Genomic DNA, 26,269 nt, shown 5'->3' with positions numbered 1-26,269 from the left:
AAAGTGGAACAGTGTCACAGGGAGTGCTAGACGCTTCTTGACCATATCCCCATGGAGGTAAACAGAAAGTTGTTAGCAAAATTCTTCCATCTGTGTGAAGTAACTGAGATACTATGAGATTTCATGATGCTTCTGGTGGTACAACCCATGCACTGATTTAAATGGAGTCACTTTGTGAGACCAAACAAGAGCCAGTGTACATGAAAACATTTACTAGTGTTTGGGATGCAGGAGGTGCTCAATAACAGCAAGTTCTCAGGCTCTGTGATAGAAACTGCACAGGTACTTCAAGAGTAAGTCTTGTCAATTATGAGAACTTGAAGGAAAAGCTTAGGGCACAAGGGGAAACATGTTGGCCATAAGGGACATTTTCAAGCATCCCGGTCCTTCCTCTATGCACATAGCAGGAAGGCACTGCTTCATTCCTTTCTGAAGTTAAGCATGACCACATGACCAGTCTTGCCCATTGAAATGTGAACCTGCTGTGTATCATTCTGTGTGGAAATCAGTGCCTTAACTGCCACATTTTCCTTCTCTGCCTTGGTGATTGTGGAGGCACAGATCAAGGTAGACTTTCCATCATCTTGAGTCCTTGAGTAACTAGGGTAGGCAGAACCCCTATGCTGACCCATTTTGAAAATGCAGAAGGAGGGGGAAGTTTTTTTTTTTTTTTGGTCAATACACTGAGATTTCATGGTTGCTTGTTACTACAGCATAAATTGGTTTATCCTAACCAATACAGATTTCCTGGTGGCTTCTCATGGCTCAGATGGCAAAGAAACTGCCTGCAATGCAGAAGACCTGGGTTCAATTCCTGGGGTGGGAAGATCTCCTGGAGAAGGAAATGGCAACCTGTTCCAGTATTCTTGCTTGGAGAATTCCATGGACACAGGAGCCTGGCAGGTTACTACCCATGGGGTCACAAAGAGTTGGACATGATTGAGTGAATAACACTAACTAACCAACCAATATATGAGGTTTTTTTTACAAACTCCCTCATGGAATCTCTAAGACTCAAGCCATGTGACCTCCTGTGAGATCTTAACTCTAACCCATTCAAGTTTGGGATTTCCACATCTTCTCATTCTATGGTCCATCTGAGCTTTTTTTCATGTGACATGTGAACAGTCACTAAAGTAAAAACAGAATCAGGAGATGAGGTTGGGAGGGGCAAGATCATTCTCCAAAGACACAATCAACTATATCAAAAGATTCAACACAAACAAATGTTGGGCTTGGAATCGTGTATGAAAAGTTAAACTAAGAAAATAAAGGTTGGGGTGGGCTGATAAAGCAATTGGGTCATGGGGAGTTAAGGCAGTCAACAGCTGTAATGACATGTAAAGACATGAAGTCCAATTCCTGAGGCCCTCCAGAGTTAGGAAGTGATTTGCTTCTGTGTGAAGTCTATGGGACAAATGGCGATGTATCAGGTGAAGGATGCTTCAACCCTCCTTTCCCTCAAGACAGGAGCGTCAGGAAATCAGTGAAAAAGAGAGGGAGAATCAGAACTACAACAACGGTCATGGATGCATTATATGTATTGTCTCATTTACTCTCCCCACATTTGGGGGAGGTATATCATTAATCATATTATATATCTTGGGATGCTAAGAAACCAGCTCTAGTTCACACATCTGGGAACAACCATAACTCAAAGCTAAGCCTGTCTGCTGCCTGATCTTCTTTCTATCCCGTGCCTCACTAAAACCACCCATGTGCAAATATTGGCTTAACAGGGGGTGGACACAACTGTAGTTTCTTCCAATTCATTCAGAGAGAGAATTTTTCCTAACCCAGCTCTACCTGGATCATCCCAACTATTATAATGTGATTATACTGCAAACACGAGGACTCATTCAGAATAGCATCTGCCTTCCAACTGCTCTCAAGAGTTCAGGAGCTGGAAGAGGAAATGAGACATAGAGAATGATCACCCTTCTACCTCCCACTTCTCTTATTTAGCTCACCATTTGGCAGAGGCATCATGCAGGTTAAATATGCCCCTGCATGATGAAAAGGATTAGCAAGGAAAGAGTCTTCTCTCTGCACAAATAGAACAGACACAACAGCACTGCCCCCAAAATGGGGGCTTCTGAAGGATATTTGCATGAATTTGCCACACTTGTTTTGCATTCAACCGTTAATTATGGTCCTTTCAGCTTCACAATCATGGCTAATGGTGGTGGGGATGCAGAGAACAGTGGATTCAGCAGACCTCATTCTGGGAAGAGTGGGAAAGAAACAATGTAAAACTGCACCCACCCGCTGTTTACAACTGAGACAGCTACTCTGGGGTACCATTTGGAAGATCTGGAGGAAATCGAGGCTGCCCAGGAGCCTGAAGCTTGGGAAATGAGACAGCTGGGCAAAGTATTACTGCTATGATGGAAGGAAGGTCCTTTATGGCTCATCTGTCTATGGGGAAAATACCTCTGAGCCATCTCTCTCATGCTACACTGAATGGAAATTCAGACTTGACTCACACTTACTTGGTGCCTTTCAGTATTCAAGATCATTTCTCATTTAATCTTTGAAATGACGGTGTGAAGTGTGTATTGCGATTTCAATTTTATAAGTGAGGAAATCGAGACTCACAGACAACAAGAAACAGTTTGTACTCTCATCCATTCATCAAATGATGACTGTTATACTATGTGTTAAATACTGTACTCAGTATGGAGAATTCAACAGCAAACAAGAGTTCCTACTTCCTGGAGCTCTAAGTTTAATGAGAGAGGCATGCACTGCAAACAAACAAACAAAAACAAGTGCAATTAAAAATACACACAGTGTTGTAAAGAACAGGTCAACAAATAGTGAGGGCTGATGTGGATGGTTCTTAGATAATATGGTTGGAAAGTTCCCAGAGAATATGACAATGAAGATGAGACCTGAAAACTGAAAAGGTCCTAGTTCTTCAAGGACTGAAGAAGAGAGTCTAGGATAAAATAACAGCCTGTGTGAGACCCCTGGAGTGAGAAAAATATCTTGGAATGTATGAGAAATAGTGTCTTAGAAAATGGTTCAAAGGAGGAAAGGTAGTTGAAATGTAGCAAGCACGGTTTAACTATATCCGGAGCGCAATGCCAGGTTCTGGGCATTTCTTTCGTGGAGAGCATTGTAAAAAGGAGTCTGTCTATGAGAGAACAGAATAGATAAACAGAATGAAAGAGGTACAGAAATCATGCTGCTGCTGCTGCTAAGTCGCTTCAGTTGTGTCCGACTCTGTGCGACCCCATAGACGGAAGCCCACCAGGCTCCCCTGCCCCTGGGATTCTCCAGGCAAGAACACTGGAGTGGGTTGCCATTTCCTTCTCCAATGCATGAAAATGAAAAGTGAAAAGAAAGTCGCTCAGTCATGTCTGACTCTTAGCGACCCCATGGACTACAGCCTACCAGGCTCCTCCATCCATGGGATTTTCCAGGCAAGAGTACTGGAGTGGGGAAATCATAGTATATGAGAAATAGAAGTAACTGCATATTAAATATCAATGCAGGATGGTCTGGGTGGACAGGGATTCTGATTAATACTGTCATATTTTCTCCAAAAGGCTGACATAGTAAAGAACAATTTGATTTGTTCAAATCAATACAAGTGTCCAAGACTACAGAGTTAAGGAGACAGAATTTGGCTTTATAGAAAGGAGAAAGTTCTAACTATTGTACTTGTTTAACAAAGGAAGCAACTTTTTCCTCCAAAGAATTGCAGTGGTCAAGCTGAGGCTATATAATGCCTTGCCAAGAACATTTTATTAGAGATTTCTGTGTTGGCTTCTGGTGTACATAAGATGACACTTCAAAATCATCCAATTCTAAAGTGCTATAGATTTGTAATGGTTGTACCCAAAACAAATGGTTACAATATGGCCTAATTCCTAAGACAGGTGCTGAAAGTTCAGCACCAAGGACAGTGCTTCAACAGCTGGGACTGCCCTTTGCTATTAATATTTATAAGAAAGCATAAATAGGCAAATGAAGTATTACTAATGTGATCAAAATTCCCAGCCTAAGTGCCTGTAAACAATTCACACTTCATGAAAGTGGCTGAGAGGACTCTTGAGTACCTTGTCTCATAACGGACATAATACTTGGACTCTCCATAGTGTTTGTAGGACTGGACTGAATTATTCCACAATTATATAGTTCACTGTGGAGTTTACCAAGTGTCTTTACCCTCATCCTAATAATAGTTAAAAGTAAAGGAGTGACCTCCACATTTCTAAACCTAATAATCTGACATATTATTTTACTTCTCCATCCCTCCTTCCCTCCCCCTCCCTCCCTCTCTTCCCTACTAGAATATAACTGCTATGAGGGTAGGGATTTCTTCATCTGTCTGGCTTACTGCTTTATTCCAGGCACTCAGAGACAAAAGTGCCTTTTGGCGGGGCACATATTGTGCTTGCTAGATGTTTACTTAGTTAATCAATCATATCTAATTAACTTAAAAGTCACACAGTTACTAGGGTTTTATGTGTAAGTAGTCTGACTGTAAAGGCTAAATATCAAGACACTCTGCTAAGCTGAAAAACTGTCTTTACTATTCATAGAATATATATATATATATTGTCCCTAAAATTCTCTTATCTTGTTCTGATGTTCTCACTGAAACTTTAGATGGAAATGGAAGCAATGAAATTGATTGATAGTAAATCATTCAACCTTGCCCACAACCATCCGGCAACAAATGGCCATTTCTGCTTTCCTTTAATTCATTTTAATGTAATATAACTTTGCCCTAACCTTTGTTTTTAATCTTCTAGAGATATAGATTTGCTGAATTCTGGTTTTTACTTGACTCAAGACATTTTACCCCTTCATGAAGAGAGCTAAGCATCACTTTAAAAAAATCAAATAGAGTGCTTCTGTTTTCTGGCTTGCTTTATAGTTACTGCTTTTCATGTTTACTTATAGTTTCCTTTGTTTCTTCCCTTTTCTTTGTAGATTGCTGTTTTCTGGCTTTCTATGATAGATTGGAAGGCTGCCTTTATGTTTTAAAAAAGAATACTTAAAAAAAACCTTGGTATCAAAAATAAAGTAGTCATTATTTATTCCATCCTGTCCAAAGTGGGAAAATTAGCAGATTTTTATTTACATTCATCAATTCTTCAACTCTTTCTCAGTTTTTGTTGACAAAAGAGTGAATTACAGCCCCAGATAACAGCTGTAAATTTTTTTTAATATTTTCTCTTTAAGTAATCGCTTTTTAATATTAACCTCTTTGCAATGTGTTTAGAACAATTATTTTAGCATTAATATGATATTTAGTTAGTTTCCAGGTTCACTGTGTGTCTTTTTATTTCATATTTCTCTCTTTGCAATTTCTTTATTTTGATTCATTGCTTGCTCAACTACTGTCTGTATGATTTTATAGAAGCAGGGCCAATGGGAGCCTCTGGATGGTGAGAATGTCTTTGTGATGCGTTTACACAAGAGCAACAACTTGGCTGATAAGAAATTTGCAGGTTATAACGTTTTCTTCTCAAAAATCCTCCAGGCTTAACTGCATTGTCTGCTCCCCTTTATGATATGGAGCAAGCTGAGGGACCAAGCAAAGACTTGTCAGACTGAGGATGACTTTCCCATTCCTATGTCTCTTTCACCCAACTCTTTTCAGTAAAAGTTAATACTATGCAATAATTTGAAATGGTGCATAGTTTTTCTCTTGCTAGAAAGATACAATACTCTGAGTGCCCGGCTCCCACAGCTTTTCCCTCTCTGTTCCTGTGAGGCCGACTACACCCTCAAGACTCCTGGCATAAGCATCACCCAATTCTACTCCTGCTCAGGCTTCACTGCAGCCAATCTTAGGTCTCAGATGAGGGTACACATGGTGTGGGATCAAAGGCATGAGTAACTAAATGATTGTGTTTATCTTGGAACCAGGAGTAGAAACTGCCTCTTAGATAGCTTCAGAGTGGGGTGACCTTTTCCCCTAAAGGCAAACCCTCATGTCTTGAAAAGGGGAGTCTAGGGCTTCCCTGGTGGCTCAGTGGTAAAGAATCCCCCTGTGAATGCAGGAGGCACAGGTTCTATTTGTGATCCAGGAAGATACCACATGTCTCAGAGCAACTAAGCCCATGTGCCACAACTACTGAGCCTTTGTTCTAGAGACCACGCATTGCAACAACTGAAGCCTGGCCGCCTAGAGCCAGTGCTCCCCAGCAAGAGAAACTACCACAATGAGAAGCTCACACACTACAACTAGAGAGTAGCCCCTACTTGTCACAAGTAGAGAAAAAGCTCGTGCAGAAGACCCAGCACAGCCAAAATAGTTTTTTTTTAAAAGGGGATCTATTGTAAGATGTCTGGGGAGCAAGACTTCCAATATTCCTCCTATCTCATCTGCTGCTCTTCTAGGACCTACCATGCTCAGGTTGGAGAAATTGCTCCTGGGGTCCAGTTTCCTAGGTTCTGTAGACTTGGTCTGTTGTTGGGTTTTTAGGAGAATCTTGGGAGGAATGTGATAGCAGGTGACGTGAATGCAGCTATGATTCTGTTCCACAGCACGGAAACCCAACAGCACTTCTTGACATGTTGCCAAGAGCAGGGAAAGCCACTCTTTGTTAGGGCTGTGCTGAACCAAGAAACTGGCTAATATGGGATACAGAGATGGGCTCCCAGATGCTTCTGGCCATTGTGACTTCTTCCTCCTCAGTACCTCAGAGCGTTGTATGAAGAGGCCAGATCACAGGTGCAAGGCAGTCTGGCAGCTTCTTTTTGTAGTTTTATACTCTCTGTGAGGAATGTTCCTTGAACCAGTAATGAATGCAGAAATGAAATACCAATTTGGAATCTATAAATGGTTATGTGGACATTTTAAATGTGAAGTAGTTTCTCAATCCAGGTTTCTCATAAAGTAACGACTGCCACTAACAGACTAGACTATCTTGGCCACCCAGCACCTACACAGGCTATTCTCTAAGAACTTCAACAACAAATTTTTCTTTTGTTTCAGGTTTTTCTACCCCAGTGAGCCTCTCACTTCTCCAGACACACTGTGTAACATGACACACACCAGATTCCCTTGTGATTATAGAAGCTCTTCGAGGGCACATACTACATAATCTTAATATGAACTACAGGGCTTAGCATATGTCACTGTTCATTATATATCTGCTGAATGAAATATGGCAACCTGGAATATGTCCATAAAAACATCATAGGCAGAAAATCTTGAGTATAAGAGGAACTAAAGATAGTTAGCTTGCAGAACATAAGACCAGATGGGTTTGTGTGTGTCTAGAGGAAAAGTGAACTGAAAAAAAATACCACCTAAGAAGGTGATTGCATTGGCTCTACTGGGACCTAAAAGTATGGATCAAGAGCAATGGGTAGAAGCGTTAATAAAAGATATACTTAAGTCAGTTAAAAAAAAAAAGCCCTCAGTCACAGCCCCCACAAATATCAGCAAGTTATCATATAAAAAAGTAAGGAATTTGTTACTGGAGTTATTCAAGAATAAGCACTGACATCGTCAATTAACAGATGCTTGAAAGGGTGTGGAAGAAAGGGAACCCTCCTATGTTGCTGATGGGAATGTAAATTGGTGCAGCTACTGTGTAGAATATTATGGAGGTTCCTTAAAAAAACTAAAAGTAGAGTTGCCATATGATCCAGCAACTCCACTCCTGGGCATATTTCCCGAGAAAACCTTAATCTGAAAAGATACATACATCCTAATGTTGACAGCAGCACATTACAATAGCCAAGACATGGAAGCAATCTAAATGTCCACGGACAGCTGAATGGATAAAGACGACGTGGGGCACACACAATGGAATACCACTCAGCCATGAAAAGAATGGAATAACGCCGTCTGCAGCGACGTGGACGGACCTACAGATTATCACACTAAGTGAAGCCAGTCAGGCAGAGAAAGACAAATACCATATAACACTTATATGTGGATTCTAAAAAAAAAAAGATCAAATGAACTTATTTACAAAATAGAAACAGACCCACAGACGTAAAGAACACGCTTATGAACACACTTATGGTTACCAAAGGGGAAAAAGGGTAGCAGAAGGATAAATTACAAGTTTGGTATTAACATATAGAAACTATGACATAAAAGACAAATAAGCAACAAGGTCCTGCTATATAGCACAGGGAACTAGATTCAACATCCTGTAATAAACCATAATGCAAAAGAATGTGAAAAATATATATATATAACTGAATATATATAGATATAGATATAGATATGTTACTGAATGACTTTGCTGTATACAAGAAAATAACATGACACTGAAAATCAACTATACTTCAATTTTTAAAAAAAGGAATAAACATTAACATCTGTTAACTGTGACACTGTTATGTTGACTGAAGCACTGTCTTGTATGTAGGGGAAGGCAGGGAGATACTGGATGACCTTTCAGATTCTTTTCTGCCCTGTGATCTTGTGATGTTATGACTGACACCTCTTATTAACAACAACAGCAAAGAAACAACTGACACAGAAAAGGTTACCTAATTTTTGGGAGAAAAATATTTTCTAATGTGACTAATAGGAATGAGAAAGGGGTTAGTAGTCACTGATTAACTAAAGTATGTATGCTTAGGGCATTCATAGAAATCACATTTATAGGTATTCTTTTATAGATGAGAAAATTAAGACTCAGATGTGAATATGATTTGCCCAAGTGAAACACCTTTCCATCCTCTAATTCAGCTGTCTGAGAACATTTTGTGTAAAGGGTCACAGAGTAAATACTTTAGGAGGCAAAGTAATCTCTGTTGCAACTACTCAAGTGTACTGCTATAGCATCAGAGCAGCCATACACTATGAAAATGAGTAGGCATCACTGTATTAAAAAAAACAACCCCCTCCGCCCAACAAAAGGCTGATCTGGATGCTTTGGTCCATGGGCCTTAATATGTCAACCTCTCTCTAAGGCGATGCTGCCTTCTCATTTAAGAATGGGAAAACAAGGCAAGAAATGGCCTCCAATGGCCATACTTACTCCGTTTGCTTTGCTGAGGGCCTGGAAGTAGATGCTGTAGCTTTTCAGAGGGGAAAGAGGAGGGTTCCAGTAGCCATTGTATGTCTTGTTGTCACCCACTGTAAATGGCTGGGTGACAGGCAGGTTGGCAGGCTTCAATTCGGCAGCAAAGTAGTGTAGGGAATCAAGGCTGGAAGCGTTCCTGTAGCTCACTGGCACTGAAAAGCACTCGATGATGTCAGCTGCCCTCCGTGACTTCTGAAGTCGCTCCTCCTTGACAACCAGCTGATAAACACTGAATAGGAAAGAGGAGAGGCAGATGAGCAACTCTCTGGAGGGATGAATTTGTTATTTACCATCATCACTTCTATGACTGAAACCTCCCTCCAGAGTTTCAGACTTCTAAACCTGCTGCTTTGCAGAAATAGATCTCCATTTAGATATTCCAAAGGGCTGGTTCACACTGGGTATGCCCAAAATGCAACTCAGTTTCAACCCCTACAAACCTGCATGTTCCTCCTCCTCCATTTCTTTCCTTAGTAGGGGAGCACTGTTCATCAAGTGGCTAGATCTTGATTCTGGGGCCTCATCCTTATTTCCTACCTCCTCGGTTTTCACTCTGCTCCTCTAATCAGCGAGCTCTGTTGACTTGACATCAGCAATTTGCACCCGCCCTTCCCCTTTGTTCTCCTCCCTTTATATTGTAGAGGTGGGGCACTTCCCCATCTCTTAGCTGAACTCAGCAGGTCTCTTTGCCTCTAATTTATGTGATCAACTCACCAGTCAATCCAGTGACCTCCCTAAACATAAACACTGTCACTCTTCAAGCACTTTCACAGGCTCTCCATTATCCGAACGAGACAATCTAGATTCCTCATCCTGGCACTTGGGGGCACTTTGTGTCTGGTTTGTAAACTACTTCTCAAAGAGTCTTATGGTAGGTAGGCCCCTGACTGCAGCTGCTCCAGAACCCCTGCTACTGCACAAACATCCTTTGGAAACTATCCCATGCCATCACCAACTGGTGCTTCCTCCACCTGCAGTGCCCTCTCATTCTACCCACTTCTGCCTGTGGAAGCCCTTCTCTGAAAGCTGAGCCTATCTTTCATCTCCTCCATGCAGCAGGTCGAGGTCTTCCAAATGTGAATGACTTTCCCCCTACTCAACTCTCCTACCACTGATTAATGGCTGTCTGCCTGGGACAGCAATAATGTGAGCTTGGAGCTGCTGTTTCTCTGGCTGGACAGTGACCTTTAAGACAGTGGCAGTTGTGGCTTAGTTATCTCCGCTTTACTCTCTCTCTGTCCACACACTGTTCAGCAGATTGCCTGATACCTGTGTGCTGATCAGTGAATACTTGTTCAAGTGGACCAAACTGAACTAAATTGAAAAGAAGCCCAAAACCCAATCTGATGAAATGTAGAAAACCAATTCAAGCGAAAGTGATTCCTCTAAGCTCCTGTCTAGTGATCGTGCACATTTCCTTCAACTTAGAAGGATGTAAGAAGCTGTTAATGTGTAAAGAGAGATGCCCAAGCCTTTATTAAACACCAACCATAAGCCAAATGTGTAGACTAGGGAGAGAGGCAAATCATCTCTCCAGGGGTTAGTCAGCAACCCCACTGCCCCTTCCTCTCCACCAATCTGGTTACTGAGGACTCACTTGTCAATTCAACCAAACTCAGCAGCCAGACTAGAGATGAGGGTGCTGAGGCTGGGAGGCAGAATGCCCCATGAGTGTCAAACTGCAGCAAGAGTAGAGATCCAGACTCTCAATGCATAGTTCAGTATCCTTTCTTTTTCTCTACCTTCCTTCCTACTCCATAAGCCAACAAAACAAACAGAGGGCCTTGCAAGCATTTTGTGTGTTTGTTTTCCTCAGCGGCTGAAGTTGCACAGCTCCATCCCACCCCGCCTCGTCTGAAATCACAAAGGCTAGCAAAGGATATTTTTTTTTGGGTTAAACTGTGTTGTCAACATACAGTTTCCATACAATTGGGATTAATGTGCCAGAGCACAGCCAGCAGCCCCCCGAGGCCCACTGTGTCTGCAGCTTGTCCATTCAGAGGCAAATGTGCAATTGCAGCCGGAAAGCTGTAAACTATTTTGTCATATAAATCTTTCTGCCAGGAATCTAGCCTCTCTGAAAGATCTGGGAGCTCTGATTAAGGAGGAGGAAGGGAAGAAAGAGTCACGCGAACTGTGCAACCTTCCTTCCCTTGGCACACATGCTTTAAAGGACAAGGTCGGGGAAAGAATCAAGAGAGTGGGCATTATTTGTGTTTCTGTGCTATCTTCACTCTTATCATAATTCTCTTGAAAACATATTTATTGAAGCTCTTTTCGGCGTGCTGGGGATGATTAAATCACACCTAAATGAGAACACCTCCCGCAATCATACCTCTAGGGTTGGAATAAACTATTCAGGATTGTTTGTAAAGAGAAAGGATTTTATTTTTTAAGTAGAAAATCCCGGGGAGTATGAGCAAGAGTACTGGAGTGGGTTGCCATTGCCTTCTCTGATGAGAGAATAATGTATTCTTATTCTATGCTCACCTCACAACATTTACTCATGTTTCCCCTCCTGCGACACCTTCTCTATTTCTCTCAATGAGAAGGTGGACATTGATGACCATATTTTCTTCATAATTTTTTTTAAGGGTCTCTTCTTATAGGACCTGAAACCTGGGCTGTAGCTTCATCTCAACGCATAATGCCAAGGCTCATCTGCACCTCTTTTCATCTCCTCACCTTTAATGTCCATCATTCATCCTCTTTCTAATGTGACTGACAACCCTCACCCCTCTCCTTCCTTGACTTTTCAGACCCAGGCTCGCTGGAAACTTCTGTATCTTAGTTTCAATGTCTCCTGAGACAAGACACTTCTATTCTGGTCCCAGATCCAAGACCTCAGCTCTTAGAGGAGTTGTCTTAGACGCCTTTAAAAGCAAAACCTGTAGGCACCTCTGCAAGCTTTGGAGAAGCTGGACCTAATGCCTCTTCTGCTGTTCAGACTGATAGGTTAGATGATGACTCACGCTTCTCTGACCACTCACCACTGAGGGTACCAACATCCTTTCAGACCATGACCCCATCACAGACATATCCTGTGATGCCCTTTCTCTACCCGGGGAAGAGGCTTCTAGTCAGAGGCTGAATCCATCCATGGTCAGTTGATTTCTGACAAAAACTCCAAGACAATTTGACGATAGAGGGATAATCTTTTAAGCAAATGACTCTAGGTCAACTGACTATCCACACGCAAGAATCTAAACTTAAATTCACATTAGACATTTCTCTGTACAGCAGTAATTAACACAACATAATAATCTATACAATAAAAAACCCTGTTCACAAAAAATAAAAATTAAAAAAAAAATAAGTTCACATTATACACAAAAACAGAGAGAACACATCATAACCCTAACTGTCAAAGCTAAAGTTATAAATTCTCTAGGAGAAAACATAGGAGAAAATTTTCATGACCTTGGATTATGGAAAGGGTGTGTGAGTACACCACCAAAAGTATGATCTGCTAATGGAGGGAGGGAAAGATCAATTCAATATCATCAGATTTTTAAAAAATTGGTTTCAGAAGGTGCTATTCAACAAATGAAAAGGCAAGCTACACACTGAGAGAAAATATTTGTAAACTGTATGTATGATGCTCTCATCCAACATACATAATGATCCATTAATAGTGAATAATAAAAACACAAATTACCCAAGTTAAAAGTTGGCAAAATATTTGACTAGACATTTCACTAAAGATAACATACAAGTAGTTTATAAACTCATAGAAAAGATGGTCAATTTAAAGAGCTGTGACCAAGATGGTGGAGCAGGAAGACCCAGAGCTAAAGCTCCTCCCATGGGTATGCCAAAATTACCACTACTTACAGAGTAGCTATGGATGAAAATGACCTGAAGACTAGCAGACAATATTTTCCAAAACTGAAGATATAAGAAAGAAACCAAATTTATATGTGGAATCTAGAAAGCAAACCATTCAATATTACAGTAATATCAGAGTAATCCAAGTCTATGCCCTAACCACTAATTCCGAAAAAGCTGAAGTTGAACAGTACTATGAAGACCTACAAGACCTTCTAGAACTAACATCAAAAAAGATATCCTTTTTATCATAGGAAACTGGAATGCAAAAGTAGGAAGTCAAGAGATACCTAGATACCTGGAATAACAGGCAAATTTGGCCTTGGAGTACAATATGAAGCAGGGCAAAGGTTAACAGAGTTTTGCCAAGAGAAAACACTGGTCATAGCAAGCACCCTCTTCCAACAACACAGGAGACAATGACTCTACACATACAGATGGTCAATACCGAAATCAGATTGATTATATTCTTTGCAGCTAAAGATGGAGACGCTCTATACGATCAGCAAAAACAAGACGGGGAGCTGACTGTGGCTCAGATCATTAACTCCTTATTGCAAAATTCAGACCTAAGTTGAAGAAAGTAGGGACAACCACTAGACCATTCAAGTATGACCTAAATCAAATTCCTTATGATTATACATTGGAAGTGACAAATAGATTCAAGGGATTAGATCTGATAGACCGAGTGCCTGAAGAACTATGGACAGAGAGAGATTCGTGACATTGTACAGGAGACAGGGATCAAAACCATCCCCAAGAAAAGAAATGGAAAAACACAAAATCGTTGTCTGGGGAGGACTTACAAATAGCTGAGAAAAAAAAAGAGAAGTGAAAGGCAAAGGATAAAAGGAAAGATATATCCATCTGAATGCAGAGTTACAAAGAATAGCAAGGAGAGATAAGAAAGCCTTCCTCAGTGATCAATGCAAAGAAATAGAGGAAAACAATACAATGGAGAAGACTAGAGATCTCTTCAAGAAAATTAGAGATACCAAGGGAACATTTCGGCAAAGATGGGCACAATAAAGGACAGAAATGGTACGGACCGAACAGAAGCAGAAGATATTAAGAAGAGATGGCAAGAATACACAGAAGAACTATACAAAAAATATCTTAATGACCCAATAATCATGATGGTGTAATCACTAACCTAGAGCCAGACATCCTGGAATCCGAAGTCAAGTGGGCCTTAGAAAGTTATCACTATGAACAAAGCTAGTGGAGGTGATGGAATCCCATCCACTGGGATTTGAGCCATTTCAAATCCTAAAAGGCGATGCTGTCAAAGTGCTTCACTCAATATGCCAGCCAATTTGGAAAACTTAGCAGTGGCCACAGAGCTGAAAAAGGTCAGTTTTCATTCCAGTCCCAAAGAAAGGCAATGCCAAATTGTACCCATCTCACACACTAGCAAAGCAATGCCCCAATTCTCCAAGCTAGGCTTCAATAGTACATGAATTGAGAACCCAGATATTCAAGATGGATTTAGAAAAGACAGAGCAACCAGAGCTCAAATTGCCAACATCCATTGGATCATAGAAAAAGCAAGAGAATTCCAGGAAAACAGCTACTTCTAATTCATGGACTACGCTAATGACTTTGACTGTGTGGATCACAACAAACTGTTGAAAATTCTTCAAGGGATGGGAATACCAGATCACTTTACCTGCCTCCTGAGAAATCAGGATGCAGCTCAAGAAGCAAGAGTTAGAACCAGACATTGAACAACAGACTGGTTCAAATTGGGAAAGGAGTACGTCAAGGCTATATATTGTTACCGTGCTTATTTAACTTATATGCAGAGTACATCATGAGAAATGCCAGACTGGATGAAGCACAAGCTGGAATCAAGATTGCCGAGAGAAATACCAATAACCTCAGATATGCAGATGACACCACCCTTATGGCAGAAAGTGAAGAGGAACTAAAGAGCTCTTTATGAAAGTGAAAGATGAGTGTGAAAAAGCTGAATTAAAACTCAACATTCAGAAAACCAAGATCATGGCATCCAGTCCCATCACTTCATGGCAAATAGATGGGGAAACAATGGTAACAGTGAGAGACTATTTTGGGGGGCTCCAAAATCACTGCAGATGCTGACTGCAGCCTTGAAATTAAAAGACAACTGCTTCTTGGAAGAAAAGCTATGACAAGCCTAGACAACATACTAAAAAGCAGAGACATTACTTTGCTGACAAAGGTCCGTCTAGTCAAAGATATGGTTTTTCCAGTAGTCATGTATGGATGTGAGAGTTGGAGTATAAAGAAAACTGAGCATTGAAGAATTGATGCTTTTGAACTGCGGTGTTGGAGAAGACTCTTGAGAGTCCCTTGGACTGCAAGAAGATCCAACCAGTCCATTCTGAAGGAAATCAGTCTGAATATTCATTGGGAAGACTGATGCTGAAGCTGAAACTTCAATACTTTGGCCACCTGATGTGAAGAGCTGACTCACTGGAAAAGACCCTGATGCTGGGAAAGACAGAAGGCAGGAGCAGAAGGGGACGACAGAGGATGAGATGGTTGGATGGCATCACTGACTCGATGGACATGAGTATGAGCAAGTTCTGGGAGTTGGAGATGGTCAGGGAAGCCTGGCGTGCTGCATCTATGGGGTCGCAAAGAATAGGGCACAACTGAGAGATTAGTAATACAATCTGAGAAAGTAATACAAACAAATGTAATATATGCAAAACTGAAACAAATTCACACACTAAACCAACTAGTGCTTACCAAAGCAGAGAGGTAAGATGGCCGGGGCGGGGGGGCGGGGATATTATGGCTATGGGATAAAGAGATATGAACTACTATGTATAAAGTAGATACACAATACAGTTTGTGTATTTTATAAATAGATAAACTGTATTTCACAGGGAATTATAGCCATTATCTTGTAATAACTTTTAATGGAGTACAGTCTGTAAAAATACTGACTATGCGGTACACCTAAAACTAATATAATATTGTAACTCAACTATACTTCAATAAAAATAAAAACAATAAAAACAAAGAAACACAAAAGAAAAAACAACAACAATTAACCATAATAGAATGGCTATCAGTAAAAAGGCAGACAATTGCAAGTGTTGACAAAGGTACTGGAAAACTGCAACTTTCATACATTGCTATGTGAAAGTCAAATGGTGCAGTCACTATGGAAAGCAGTTGAGAAGTTCCTTAAAAAGACAGAACTGCCTTATGATCCAGCAATCCCACTGCTGGGCATACACACTGAGGAAACCAGAAGGGAAAGAGACACGTGTACCCCAATGTTCATCGCAGCACTGTTTATAATAGCCAGGACATGGAAGCAACCTAGATGTCCATCAGCAGATGAATGGATAAGAAAGCTGTGGTACATATACACAATGGAGTATTACTCAGCCATTAAAAAGAATACATTTGAATCAGTTCTAATGAGGTGGATGAAACTGGAGCCTATTATACCGAGTGAAGTAAGCCAGAAGGAAAAACATAAATACAGTATACTAACGCATATATATGGAATTTAGAAAGATGGTAACAATAACCCTGTGTACGAGACAGCAAAAGAGACACTGATGTATAGAACAGTCTTATGGACTCTGTGGGAGAGGGAGAGGGTGGGAAGATTTGGGAGAATGGCATTGAAACATGTAAAATATCATGTAAGAAACGAGTTGCCAGTCCAGGTTCGATGCACGATACTGGATGCTTGGGGCTAGTGCACTGGGACGACCCAGAGGGATGGTATGGGGAGGGAGGAGGGAGGAGGGTTCAGGATGGGAAACACATGTATGCCTGTGGCGGATTCATTTTGATATTTGGCAAAACTAATACAATTATGTAAAGTTTAAAAATAAAATAAAGTTAGAAAAAAAAAAAAAGGTAGACACAGAGCTACCATTCACCACGCTATTCCATTTCTAGATTTCAACCTAAGTGTGTGTATATAAAAACATATACAAATATTAATAGCACTATTCATAATAGCCAAAAATTAAAACAATCTAAACAACTAAAGAAATCATATGTGATATATTCATCTAATGAAACATTATTCAACAATAAAAGAAACAACTTACTGATATACTCTACAATACGGCTGAAGGTCAAAAACGTTATGCTAAATGAGAGAAGCCAGATGAAAAGGACTGTATTATATGACTCTATTCATATGAAATGTCAAGAAAATGCAAATTTATAGAGACATTACTCAGACTAGTATTTGCCTGGGACTGGAGGTGTGAACAGGAATCAACTGCACTTGGGCACAGGGTATTTTATGGTAGGATAAAAATGTTCTTAAGTGAGACTGTGGTGATGGTTGTACAACCCTACAAATTTACTGAAAATCATTGAATTGTACACTTAAAAATGAGTGAATTTTATGCTATGAAAATTATACCTCAATAAAGCTGTTAAAGAAATGAGGGAAATGGACTGAATAATCTTGGATGTCTTTCCACCTTCAAAAGAGTCTGCGCTTTAGCATTCAACTATGCACACATTTTAATACAAAAATGTGATGATAAACCTTTGCTGTTATTGTACAAGATGGGCTAAGAAACAAGTATGAGCGTTGTAATCCCCACAGAATCTAGCTTTCCAATTACATTCCCCACATTAAGGTCACTCGGAACTATGAAACTAAAATTTACAAGTACGTGTCTTAGTTAGCCAACCTTTACTTCTAGACTCTGGGAATATGTTTTTGCTCATGATTTGCTTAGTCACAACAGCCATCAGAGAAGAAATGGGGAGAGGAATACATTTTTAGTGTCAGAGTATGTGTGTGTGTGCATCCTTTCCTGACTTCTGACATCTGTGTGATCTACTGCCCACTCTGCCTTTCATGTATTTATTCATTTATGCATCAGATATTTATTGCATGACTATAGTGTAGAGGTCAAAATTGGAATGCAACATGGCTCCTGGGCACTGGGAGCTCAGAACTGAGATGGGGAGACATATTAACTGCTCAGTACAATTCAGTGAGGGGAGGACAGGAACTCGGTCAGGGAAGGATTCTGGGAAGAGGGGTGCTTACAGGATAGTGGTGAGGCTTAAAGGAGATAATGCGTCTGCAGAGTTCTTTCTGAGAGTAAAGTGCTGTTTATAGAAGTTGGCTGGAGCCAACTGAACTGCTGCATGCATTATTATTACAGTGTTATCAAACCAGACCACAAAGATTTGCCTGGTTTTTCATTTGAACTCATCTCCTGTTACTGAATTGTACTTAATAAATTTAACAAAATTGGATTTTGAGTAAAAATTTAAAGGACTTAATATTGGGTTGGCCAAAAAGTGCATTCAGGTTTTTCTACAAGAGGTAAAGCAAAAACTTAAATGAATTTTTTGGCCAACCCATCATGTTGTGTAAAGGGGCTACAACAATTCAACTGAAGAGTTCACATTAAGTTTTAATTATTATCAAATGAAACCAAAAGAAATCTTAAAATAAGAAACCAGACAGCCTTCTGATGATGGCCAGAGTGACATGCCATATCTTCTTCTCTAATATTTAAAAGTATAACTAGCTTCAACTGAGCATGTACTTACTGGGGTGGAGAAATATTTCACATCAAAATACAGAAGACCTGGCCCTCACATATTTTCTGTTAATTATCAGTCCTCTCTCATTCACAATATGACACATAAGCAACTACCAGGGTTCTCATTGCAATATATATCCAGAATTTGACCCCTTCCATCATCTCCAAGTTATGACCCTACCAAGCCCCCATGATCTCTTGACTGGATTGCTTCCATAGCTTCCCAACTGGTCTTCCTGTTTCTAATCTTGCCTCCAGCAACCTCAAAATAGTGGCTGCAGTGACCCTTTAAAAACATGACTAGGTCATGACACTCCTGTGCTCAAAGGCTCACTCACCTTGAGTGAGTGCTAGTGCCTCAGCTGCATCCAGCTCTTTGCAACCCCATGAACTGTAGCCCCCGAGGCTCCTCTATCCATGGAATTCTCCAGGCAAGAATACTGGAGTGGGTAGCCATTCCCTTTCCAAGGGATCTTCCTGACCTAGGAATCAAACCCAGGTCTCCTGCATTGCAGGCAGATTCTTTACCACCTGAGCCACCAGGGAAGCCTTACTTAGAGGAAAAGGCAGTATCTTTATAATGTCTCCAAAGCCCTCTTATGAGAGGTCTTTGCTATTCCTTGAACACCTCTTGGCATGTCCTCATCTCAAGGCCTTCGATTTGCTACCCTTGATGCCTGAAACGCTCTACCCTCAGATATATGCAACCCTTGGAAGGTTTGCTTCTTCACTTCTGCCAGTGAAATCATACATGATCACCGTATTTAAAACAGCAACCCTGGGGATTCCCAGATGGTCCAGTGGCTAAGACTCTATGCTCCCAGTGCAGGGAGCCTGGGTTCTATCCCTGGCCTGGGAGCTAGATCCCACATGCCACAACTGAAGATCTCATGTGCCACAACTAAGACTTGGCACAAATAAATAAATATAAAAAATAAAATAGCAACTCCAACCACACTATACCTCATTAAACTTCCCTGCTTAATTTTTCTCAGTATCATTTATCATCATCATGCCTGCTCTCTCTGTGTGTATGCATCTAGCAGGTTAAGTCATTTAAAGAAAGGACTATAAGCACTGCAAATGTCAACCTTCCTTGAGTAAAAAGCAACTGGATAGATATGAGGCCAGTTAGCTGATATTTAGATAGATGGCCATGCTTTAGTGACCTTTACTGCACTAAAACAGCAAGGTTGAGGTTTTAGTTCTAGCTTTACCACTCACTAGCTCTGTCTGACATGCTGAGCAAATCATTTCACCTCTAGGACTTGTATCTAAAATGGGGTAATTCTGGCCAATGCAATAAGACACCAAACAGAAGAGATGCACATTTTAGAGAGGAAAGCAATTTATCATCATTTGTAGATAATATGACTGTGACCTAATATATTGAAGAGAATCAAGTGAAAGACTTTTAAAATTAATAAAAGGATTCAGTAAAGTGGTTTGATAGAAGATAGAGATAAATAAACTGTACACCATGAAAAACAAGCTAGAAGACTTAAGGGAAAAAAACCCTTTCAGAAGTCCTTTAAAAAACAGCTAAGGATAACACAAATAATGGTTGATTCATATTGCTATATGACAGAAATCAAGCCAATATTGTAAACCAATCAATCAATTAAAAATAAACAAAATATTTTAAAAAAAGAAAGAAATATACAGACCTGACAAGAGAAGGGGAAAAAAAAACAACCTCAACCAAGTGATACAAAAGAATATCTCTAGTCTCCAGCACAGGGCTTGGCAGAGTGGGTGTTAAATTACTGTGCAGAACTAAAGATGAATAAATGGACAGAAATGCTTAAGTCCTGGATGAAAGCACCACATACTGTTAAGAGTCAATTATTGCCCAATTGATATTTTCTTTCTTTGGGAAAAAGTAAATAGTATAAAATATGAGGTCAGTTAGGTGACAATTTGAAGCCCTGAAGGTATAGATCACCTCAATTTTGAAATCTTAACAATATCAATGGGATTATTTTGGTTTCTTTGTTGAGAATAGGAAATATAGTCAAGAACCCATTTTTAAACAAAGGAATATGAGTGAAAAATCACTACTAGATAATAGCCCATATTATGGGCATATTCAGAGAAGGCAATGGCACCCCACTCCAGTACTCTTGCCTGGAAAATCCCATGGACAGAGGAGCCTGGTGCGCTGCAGTCCATGGGGTTCCTAAGAGTTGGACAGGACTGAGTGAATTCACTTTCACTTTTCACTTTCATGCACTGGAGAAGGAAGGAAATGGCAACACACTCCAGTATTCTTGCCTGGAGAATCCCAGGGACAGCGGAGCCTGGTGGGCTGCCATCTACGGGGTCGCACAGAGTTGGACACGACTGAAGTGACTTAGCAGCATGGGCATATTTGATAACTATTTAATTATCAAAATAATTAAACGATGGGTACTGGAGTATGATCAAAAGAAAATGGAAGAGGGGTGTGTGTGTGTGTGAATTTTATTTATAGAAACAGAAGCAATGCAAGTCAATGGGAAAGAGAAAATTTTATCAATAAACAGTGTTGGGAAAATTCCATAATTATGAGAAAAAAACTCCATATTTAAGGCTTCATCATACATGAAACAGAGAAGGCAATGGCACCACACTCTAGTACTCTTGCCTGGAAAATCCCATGGACGGAGGAGCCTGGAAGGCTGCAGTCCATGGGATCACTGGGGGTCAGACAGGACTGAGCAACTTCACTTTCACTTTCATGCATTGGAGAAGGAAATGGCAACCCACTCCAGTGTTCTTGCCTGGAGAATCCCAGGGACGGGGGAGCCTGGTGGGCTGCCGTCTACGGGGTCGCACAGAGTCGGACACGACTGAAGCGACTTAGCAGTAGCATACATGAAAAACTACATTATATTTGAATGGCTCAAAATTTGTTTATTTAAAAATTTCAGGATGGCCATGGCAGTCCAATGCAACGTGTGATTCTTAACTGGATACCGGACTTGCAATTTCCTGAGGGTGATGACTCTACTGTGGATATGGAGAAGACTGACTTTTTCTGAGGATATACAAACTAGAGCCTTTGAAGAGTCATGATTACTACAGCTAACTGAGCAAGGATTTGAAGAGATCAGAAAAAGGGACACAAAGTAAACTGACAAAATGTTCACAACGGGTGAATCCAGGGGAAGGATACAGGGATGCTTATTGTGCCAGGCTTGTAACAGTCGAGATTTGAGAAAAAAATAATCTTGAGTTGAAAAAAGTCTTTTTAAGCCTAACAACAGAACAATTCACAAAAGAGAAAAGGAAAAAGCTCTGTATGTGTACATTTGAAATGTCCGACTATATGAATAAAAAATAAAAAAAAAAACAGGAACTCTACTTTCAGAAGATATGATAGAGGAGGAAATAATATTTTATACTTAAGCAATAAACATTTGGGACAGAATATCAAAATGATGGGGCATTCACAAAAATCCAAAAATTCTCTGTACATGAAAAGGAACACACTGTATTACCTCTGTATGAGATAGAACCAGACATTATTAAACCAAAATTCTAAACAAATAAAAACTTCCAACTGGGGAAAATAAGAACTTTCCTAAGTAACTCTCATATCAAATAGGAAATCAAAACCACAATTTCATACTCTTTAGAACTATTACAATGAGAACAATAGTGTTTAATGCTTATGGGATAGGACAAAACCTGTTTTGAGAATCTGAAAAGCCTTTGTTATTAAACAAAAAAGAATGACAATAAATTAATTAAGCATTCCATAAAAAGAAAATTAGAATAAACAACACTGGAGCCAGATGGCTTTTCCAAAGATTTCTTTCAATCTTTCAACAACTGATAATTCCCATGTTATATAAGCAATTACATAAGACAGAAAAAGAGGGGGAACATCTCGAATTGTTGCAAATTATTCCTCTAATATGCTATTAAATTCGTTTCCCCATAAGCAGATAATTTACTTCAGGTACACAAGACAGATTAGTAATAAAAAAATTCAGGAAAATAACATATAAATAAAGCCAAACAGAAAACCAAAATGATCACATGGATAGATGGCAAAAAGGCATTTGATAAAGTTTAACATCCCTTTCTGATTTAAACAGGCACAAAGGCAACGGGTGAAACAGAGATATTTTTATTATGATGTTTAAAAATATCTGCTTCAAACCTACCACTAACATCACACAAAGGGAAAATTTACTGGAGGGTAAGTCTTGGAGGTTGCAGTAACACAGACAGGGCAACTATTGGCATCATTTGGGAACAATGCCCCCAATGCAACACAACATAAAACCAAAAAAAGAGCTATTACAACTGGGAAAGGAGGACATAAAATTATTTACAGATGATGTGATTATTAGACTGGTGAACCAGATACTAAAATTTAATTAAAGAAACTCACAAGAGGTTTCAGCAAACAAAATGGATATTACATATACACACACATACACAAGGTTCCCCTAAATATCAGAAAAACCCAGGTAGCAAACATAATGGTGGAAAGATAGCAGAAAATACCACAATTTTAACAAAGTAGCTCCAGATGTCATCTACATGGAGGGATGATGCCGATTTCCTGAGAAACAGTGAAGACTGGGAGGGGAAAGAGGCCTGCCCTCTTTCAGTGTGGAAAAGCTCATGCTCATGTAACCATTTCAGATTAAGTAATAAGAGTTTTGAATCAATTAAAATTAAATTCTATTGGGGATTATTTAGGGAACAAAGTGACAAAATTATTTTAAACTTCACAGAGAAACAGAAGAGAGTAAAAATAGGTAAGAGCAGTTGGAACAACAAGGATCATTAGGAGGACCAGATATTAAAATGTCTTGTAAAACTGTAACTTAAATGAGTGGTACAGATGCAGTGATCAACAGAGAGACACCTAATGGAGCAGTGAAGGCGAGCCAAGAATATAGTGCATGAGTGCTAGCGTGCTTCAGCTGCGTCCACCTCTTTGCAACCCCGTGGACTGTAGCCTGCCAGGCTCCTCTGTCCATGGGATTCTCCAGGCAAGAATACTGGAATGGGTTGCCATGCCCTCCTCTAGGGGATCTTCCCAACCCAGGGATTAAGCCCACATATCTTATGTCTCCTGCATTGGCAGGCGGGTTCTTTACCACCAGTGTCACCTGGGAAGCCCAAGAATATAGTGAGATATCCACAAACACACAAACACACCCAGGCAGAATCACAAGTCAGCAGAACAGTAAGAAGTATTCAAGAAACGTGGGGCGAATCTTCTAATAATTTGGAGAAATAAAATAATATGTACCTAATAAACATCATTATTATGTTAAAATAACTTATTATGTTAAAATTATAAGTTATTATGATATGAGGTAAAAGTAGAATGCAACTTTGTAAGGGAGGCTCAAATCTATATTCCACTTAATTTGGTAAAGAAATATGAAAAAAATCCACCCCAAATATCAATATTTTATGATGGATCACAATGACGTTTTCCTTTAATTTTTTCCATATAATTTCTATAAGCTTATATTATTTTTGTGACAAATCTAAATTAAACTTTATGGTAAATAAAATGGTAGGGCTTCCCTGGTAGTCCAGTGGTTAAGAATCTGCCTGCCAACGCAGGGGACAGGGGTTGCACCTCTGGTTTGGGAAGACCCCACATGCTGCAAGGCACCTGAGCCTGTGTACAACTATTGAGTCCACACTCTAGAGCCCATGGGCCACAACTGCTGAGCCCATGGCCACAACTACCGAAGCCCCTGCACCCTAAAGCCTGTGCTCACAACAAGACAAGGCACCACAGTGAGAAGCCCACGTAACACAATTAGAGAGTAGCCCCTCCTCTCTGCAACCAGAGAAGGCCCATGCCCAGCAACAAAGCCCTGGCGTAACCAAAAATAAAACAAATAAATAAAATGATAAAGTTATACTTATATTCACTACCTCACTACTGTGATGAGGATCAAAGATAATTAAGAACATGAAATAACTCTGAAAATAATTATTTAATATATTACCACTAGTTGCAGCATATTTTTTTCCCCAATGGGGGGAAAAAATAAAGCTTTATTCCTCTAAAAAACAAAAAAAAAGCCACAGAAAAGAAGCTAATAATTACTGATGTATACTATGAATTGGGCAAAAATCCTCTTTATTCTCTTTAGCGCTCATATCAATTCTAAGGCATGAAATTGTTTAACGGAATTAATTAATTCATGAATTGTTAAACAATTCATGAAATTGTTTAATGAAATTGTACCATATTTTTAATTGACAAATGGATTTCTTCATATGGGTGACATGGCATGATCTATGCCTAATACACGTCTACCTTGCTGAGGAATGTGACTTTTGAATTTTTAATAAACATGCTCCACCCCTACCTAACTTCAGAAGTGTTATTTTCCAGGTACATGGTGAAAAGTATCATTTTAATCAATCAAATATACAGTAATATATAAAGAAAAACTTACAATCACCACTGACCAACTAGCTTTAATAGCTAATACTAATGGCTTATTTAAACGAAAACTTTAAGCAGACTTAACCAATAAACAGTGTTTAGACAAACAACTGCTAGGAGAAGCAGAATGCTATAAGGTCTTGTTACTTATTGGCCCATGAACAAGTGGTGTCCTCATCACCTCGGAATGTGCTAGCACTGCAGAATCTCAGGCAGCAAGCAGGATCAGCTTTCCTGGTGGTTCAGATGGTAAAGAACCTGACTGCAATGCAGGAGTCCCAGGTTTGATCCTTGGGTTTGGAAGAACCCCCTGGAAAATGGACTTCAGTTTCCTTGCCTGGGAAATCCCAAGGACAGAGGAGTCTGGTGGGTTACAGTCCATGGGACTGCATGGAGTTGGACATGACCAAGCAACTAAGCATGTATGCCAGAACTACTGAACCAGAATTCTCATTTTAAAAAATTTAGGTTACTATATTTACATATTAAATTTTGAAAAATCCATAAAGTGAAATAAAACACTTTGGGGAACTGAAAAATATTCCATTTTTATCTTGTTCTGTTTTTTAATAAACATTCTGAAGCTTTTTATTTCCCCGCTGGAAAGTCAGGCTGTTTTCCTCACCCCAGGCTTCCCAATACTTTCTTCTTCCTCAGATGTCCTGGGAAGCAACCCCTTTACCCTCCTGCCAAGTTCTCAAGCTGAAATGTCATTGTTGTTTTCCAGAGTTGCTTTACGTTGTGAATGGAGTAAAGGAAAAAAAAAATAAGTTGAACAAGGCTAGCTTCCACAGGGAGTCGGTCTCCAAACTTCACGACTAAAACCCACAGTGATGCTTTCACAGAGGAAGATGCAACAGAGGCTGTTTTTAAAAGAGTAATCAATAGGGTGCCTTGGATGTCTCTACTTGCAATAAAGACATTTACTTAAGGAAAAGAAACTGACGAGAATCCTCTAAGCACTTTTTTTATAAGACCATCTGAAATCAATTGTCCTCAAAGAAGCCCTTCTAAGCTCTAAAAAGGTAAATAGAATGATTATTAATTAGCCATTAAGTTTATCATAATAACTGGCATAGGATAGGGGATAGGGCAAATAAATGCTAGAGAAGAATTATAATACCAATTAAAGGCTTTTTCCTATAAGAAAATGTAACCTATTGATGAGGCTATTTGCAGGAATACAGTGAGCTGAAAATCACCTATGTGCAGAGAACTGTAGGGGCCAGGTCTCCATCTAACAACAGAACCACCTGTGAATTCCAGAGTCCTAAGAATTTTTCAGTGTAGGACTTGGAAATATGAACTTTGCACAAACTTGCTAGATATTCTTACATACAACACATTTCAGAGACCCTCCTGTGGAAGCCTAGCCCTGAATTTGTGATGTGAGGTAAAGAGATCCTTATATACAATATTATCACCTAATTCAGCGGTTTTCAAAGTGTGGTCTGTGAATATCTGTA

General features: G+C 39.8%; 1 protein-coding gene across 31 annotated transcripts in view; it reads right to left on the bottom strand.

Annotated features, from left to right (window-relative positions):
* Positions 1-26,269, bottom strand: part of PTPRT (protein tyrosine phosphatase receptor type T) — a 1,155,226-nt gene that overhangs the window by 237,429 nt on the left and 891,528 nt on the right. For all 31 annotated transcript variants that reach the window (XM_086331749.1, XM_086331754.1, XM_086331755.1 and 28 more), the window contains one exon: positions 8,973-9,246. In XM_086331749.1, coding sequence (XP_086187875.1) covers positions 8,973-9,246 — 274 coding nt within the window. The remainder of the gene's footprint in view (positions 1-8,972; positions 9,247-26,269) is intronic.

The sequence above is a fragment of the Bos grunniens genome, chromosome 13 (assembly GCF_055505025.1).
Source record: "Bos grunniens cultivar Pamir isolate PY7600 chromosome 13, Bosgru_T2T1.0, whole genome shotgun sequence".
Lineage (NCBI taxonomy): Eukaryota > Metazoa > Chordata > Mammalia > Artiodactyla > Bovidae > Bos > Bos grunniens.
This window is presented reverse-complemented; position numbering and strand designations above follow the sequence as displayed.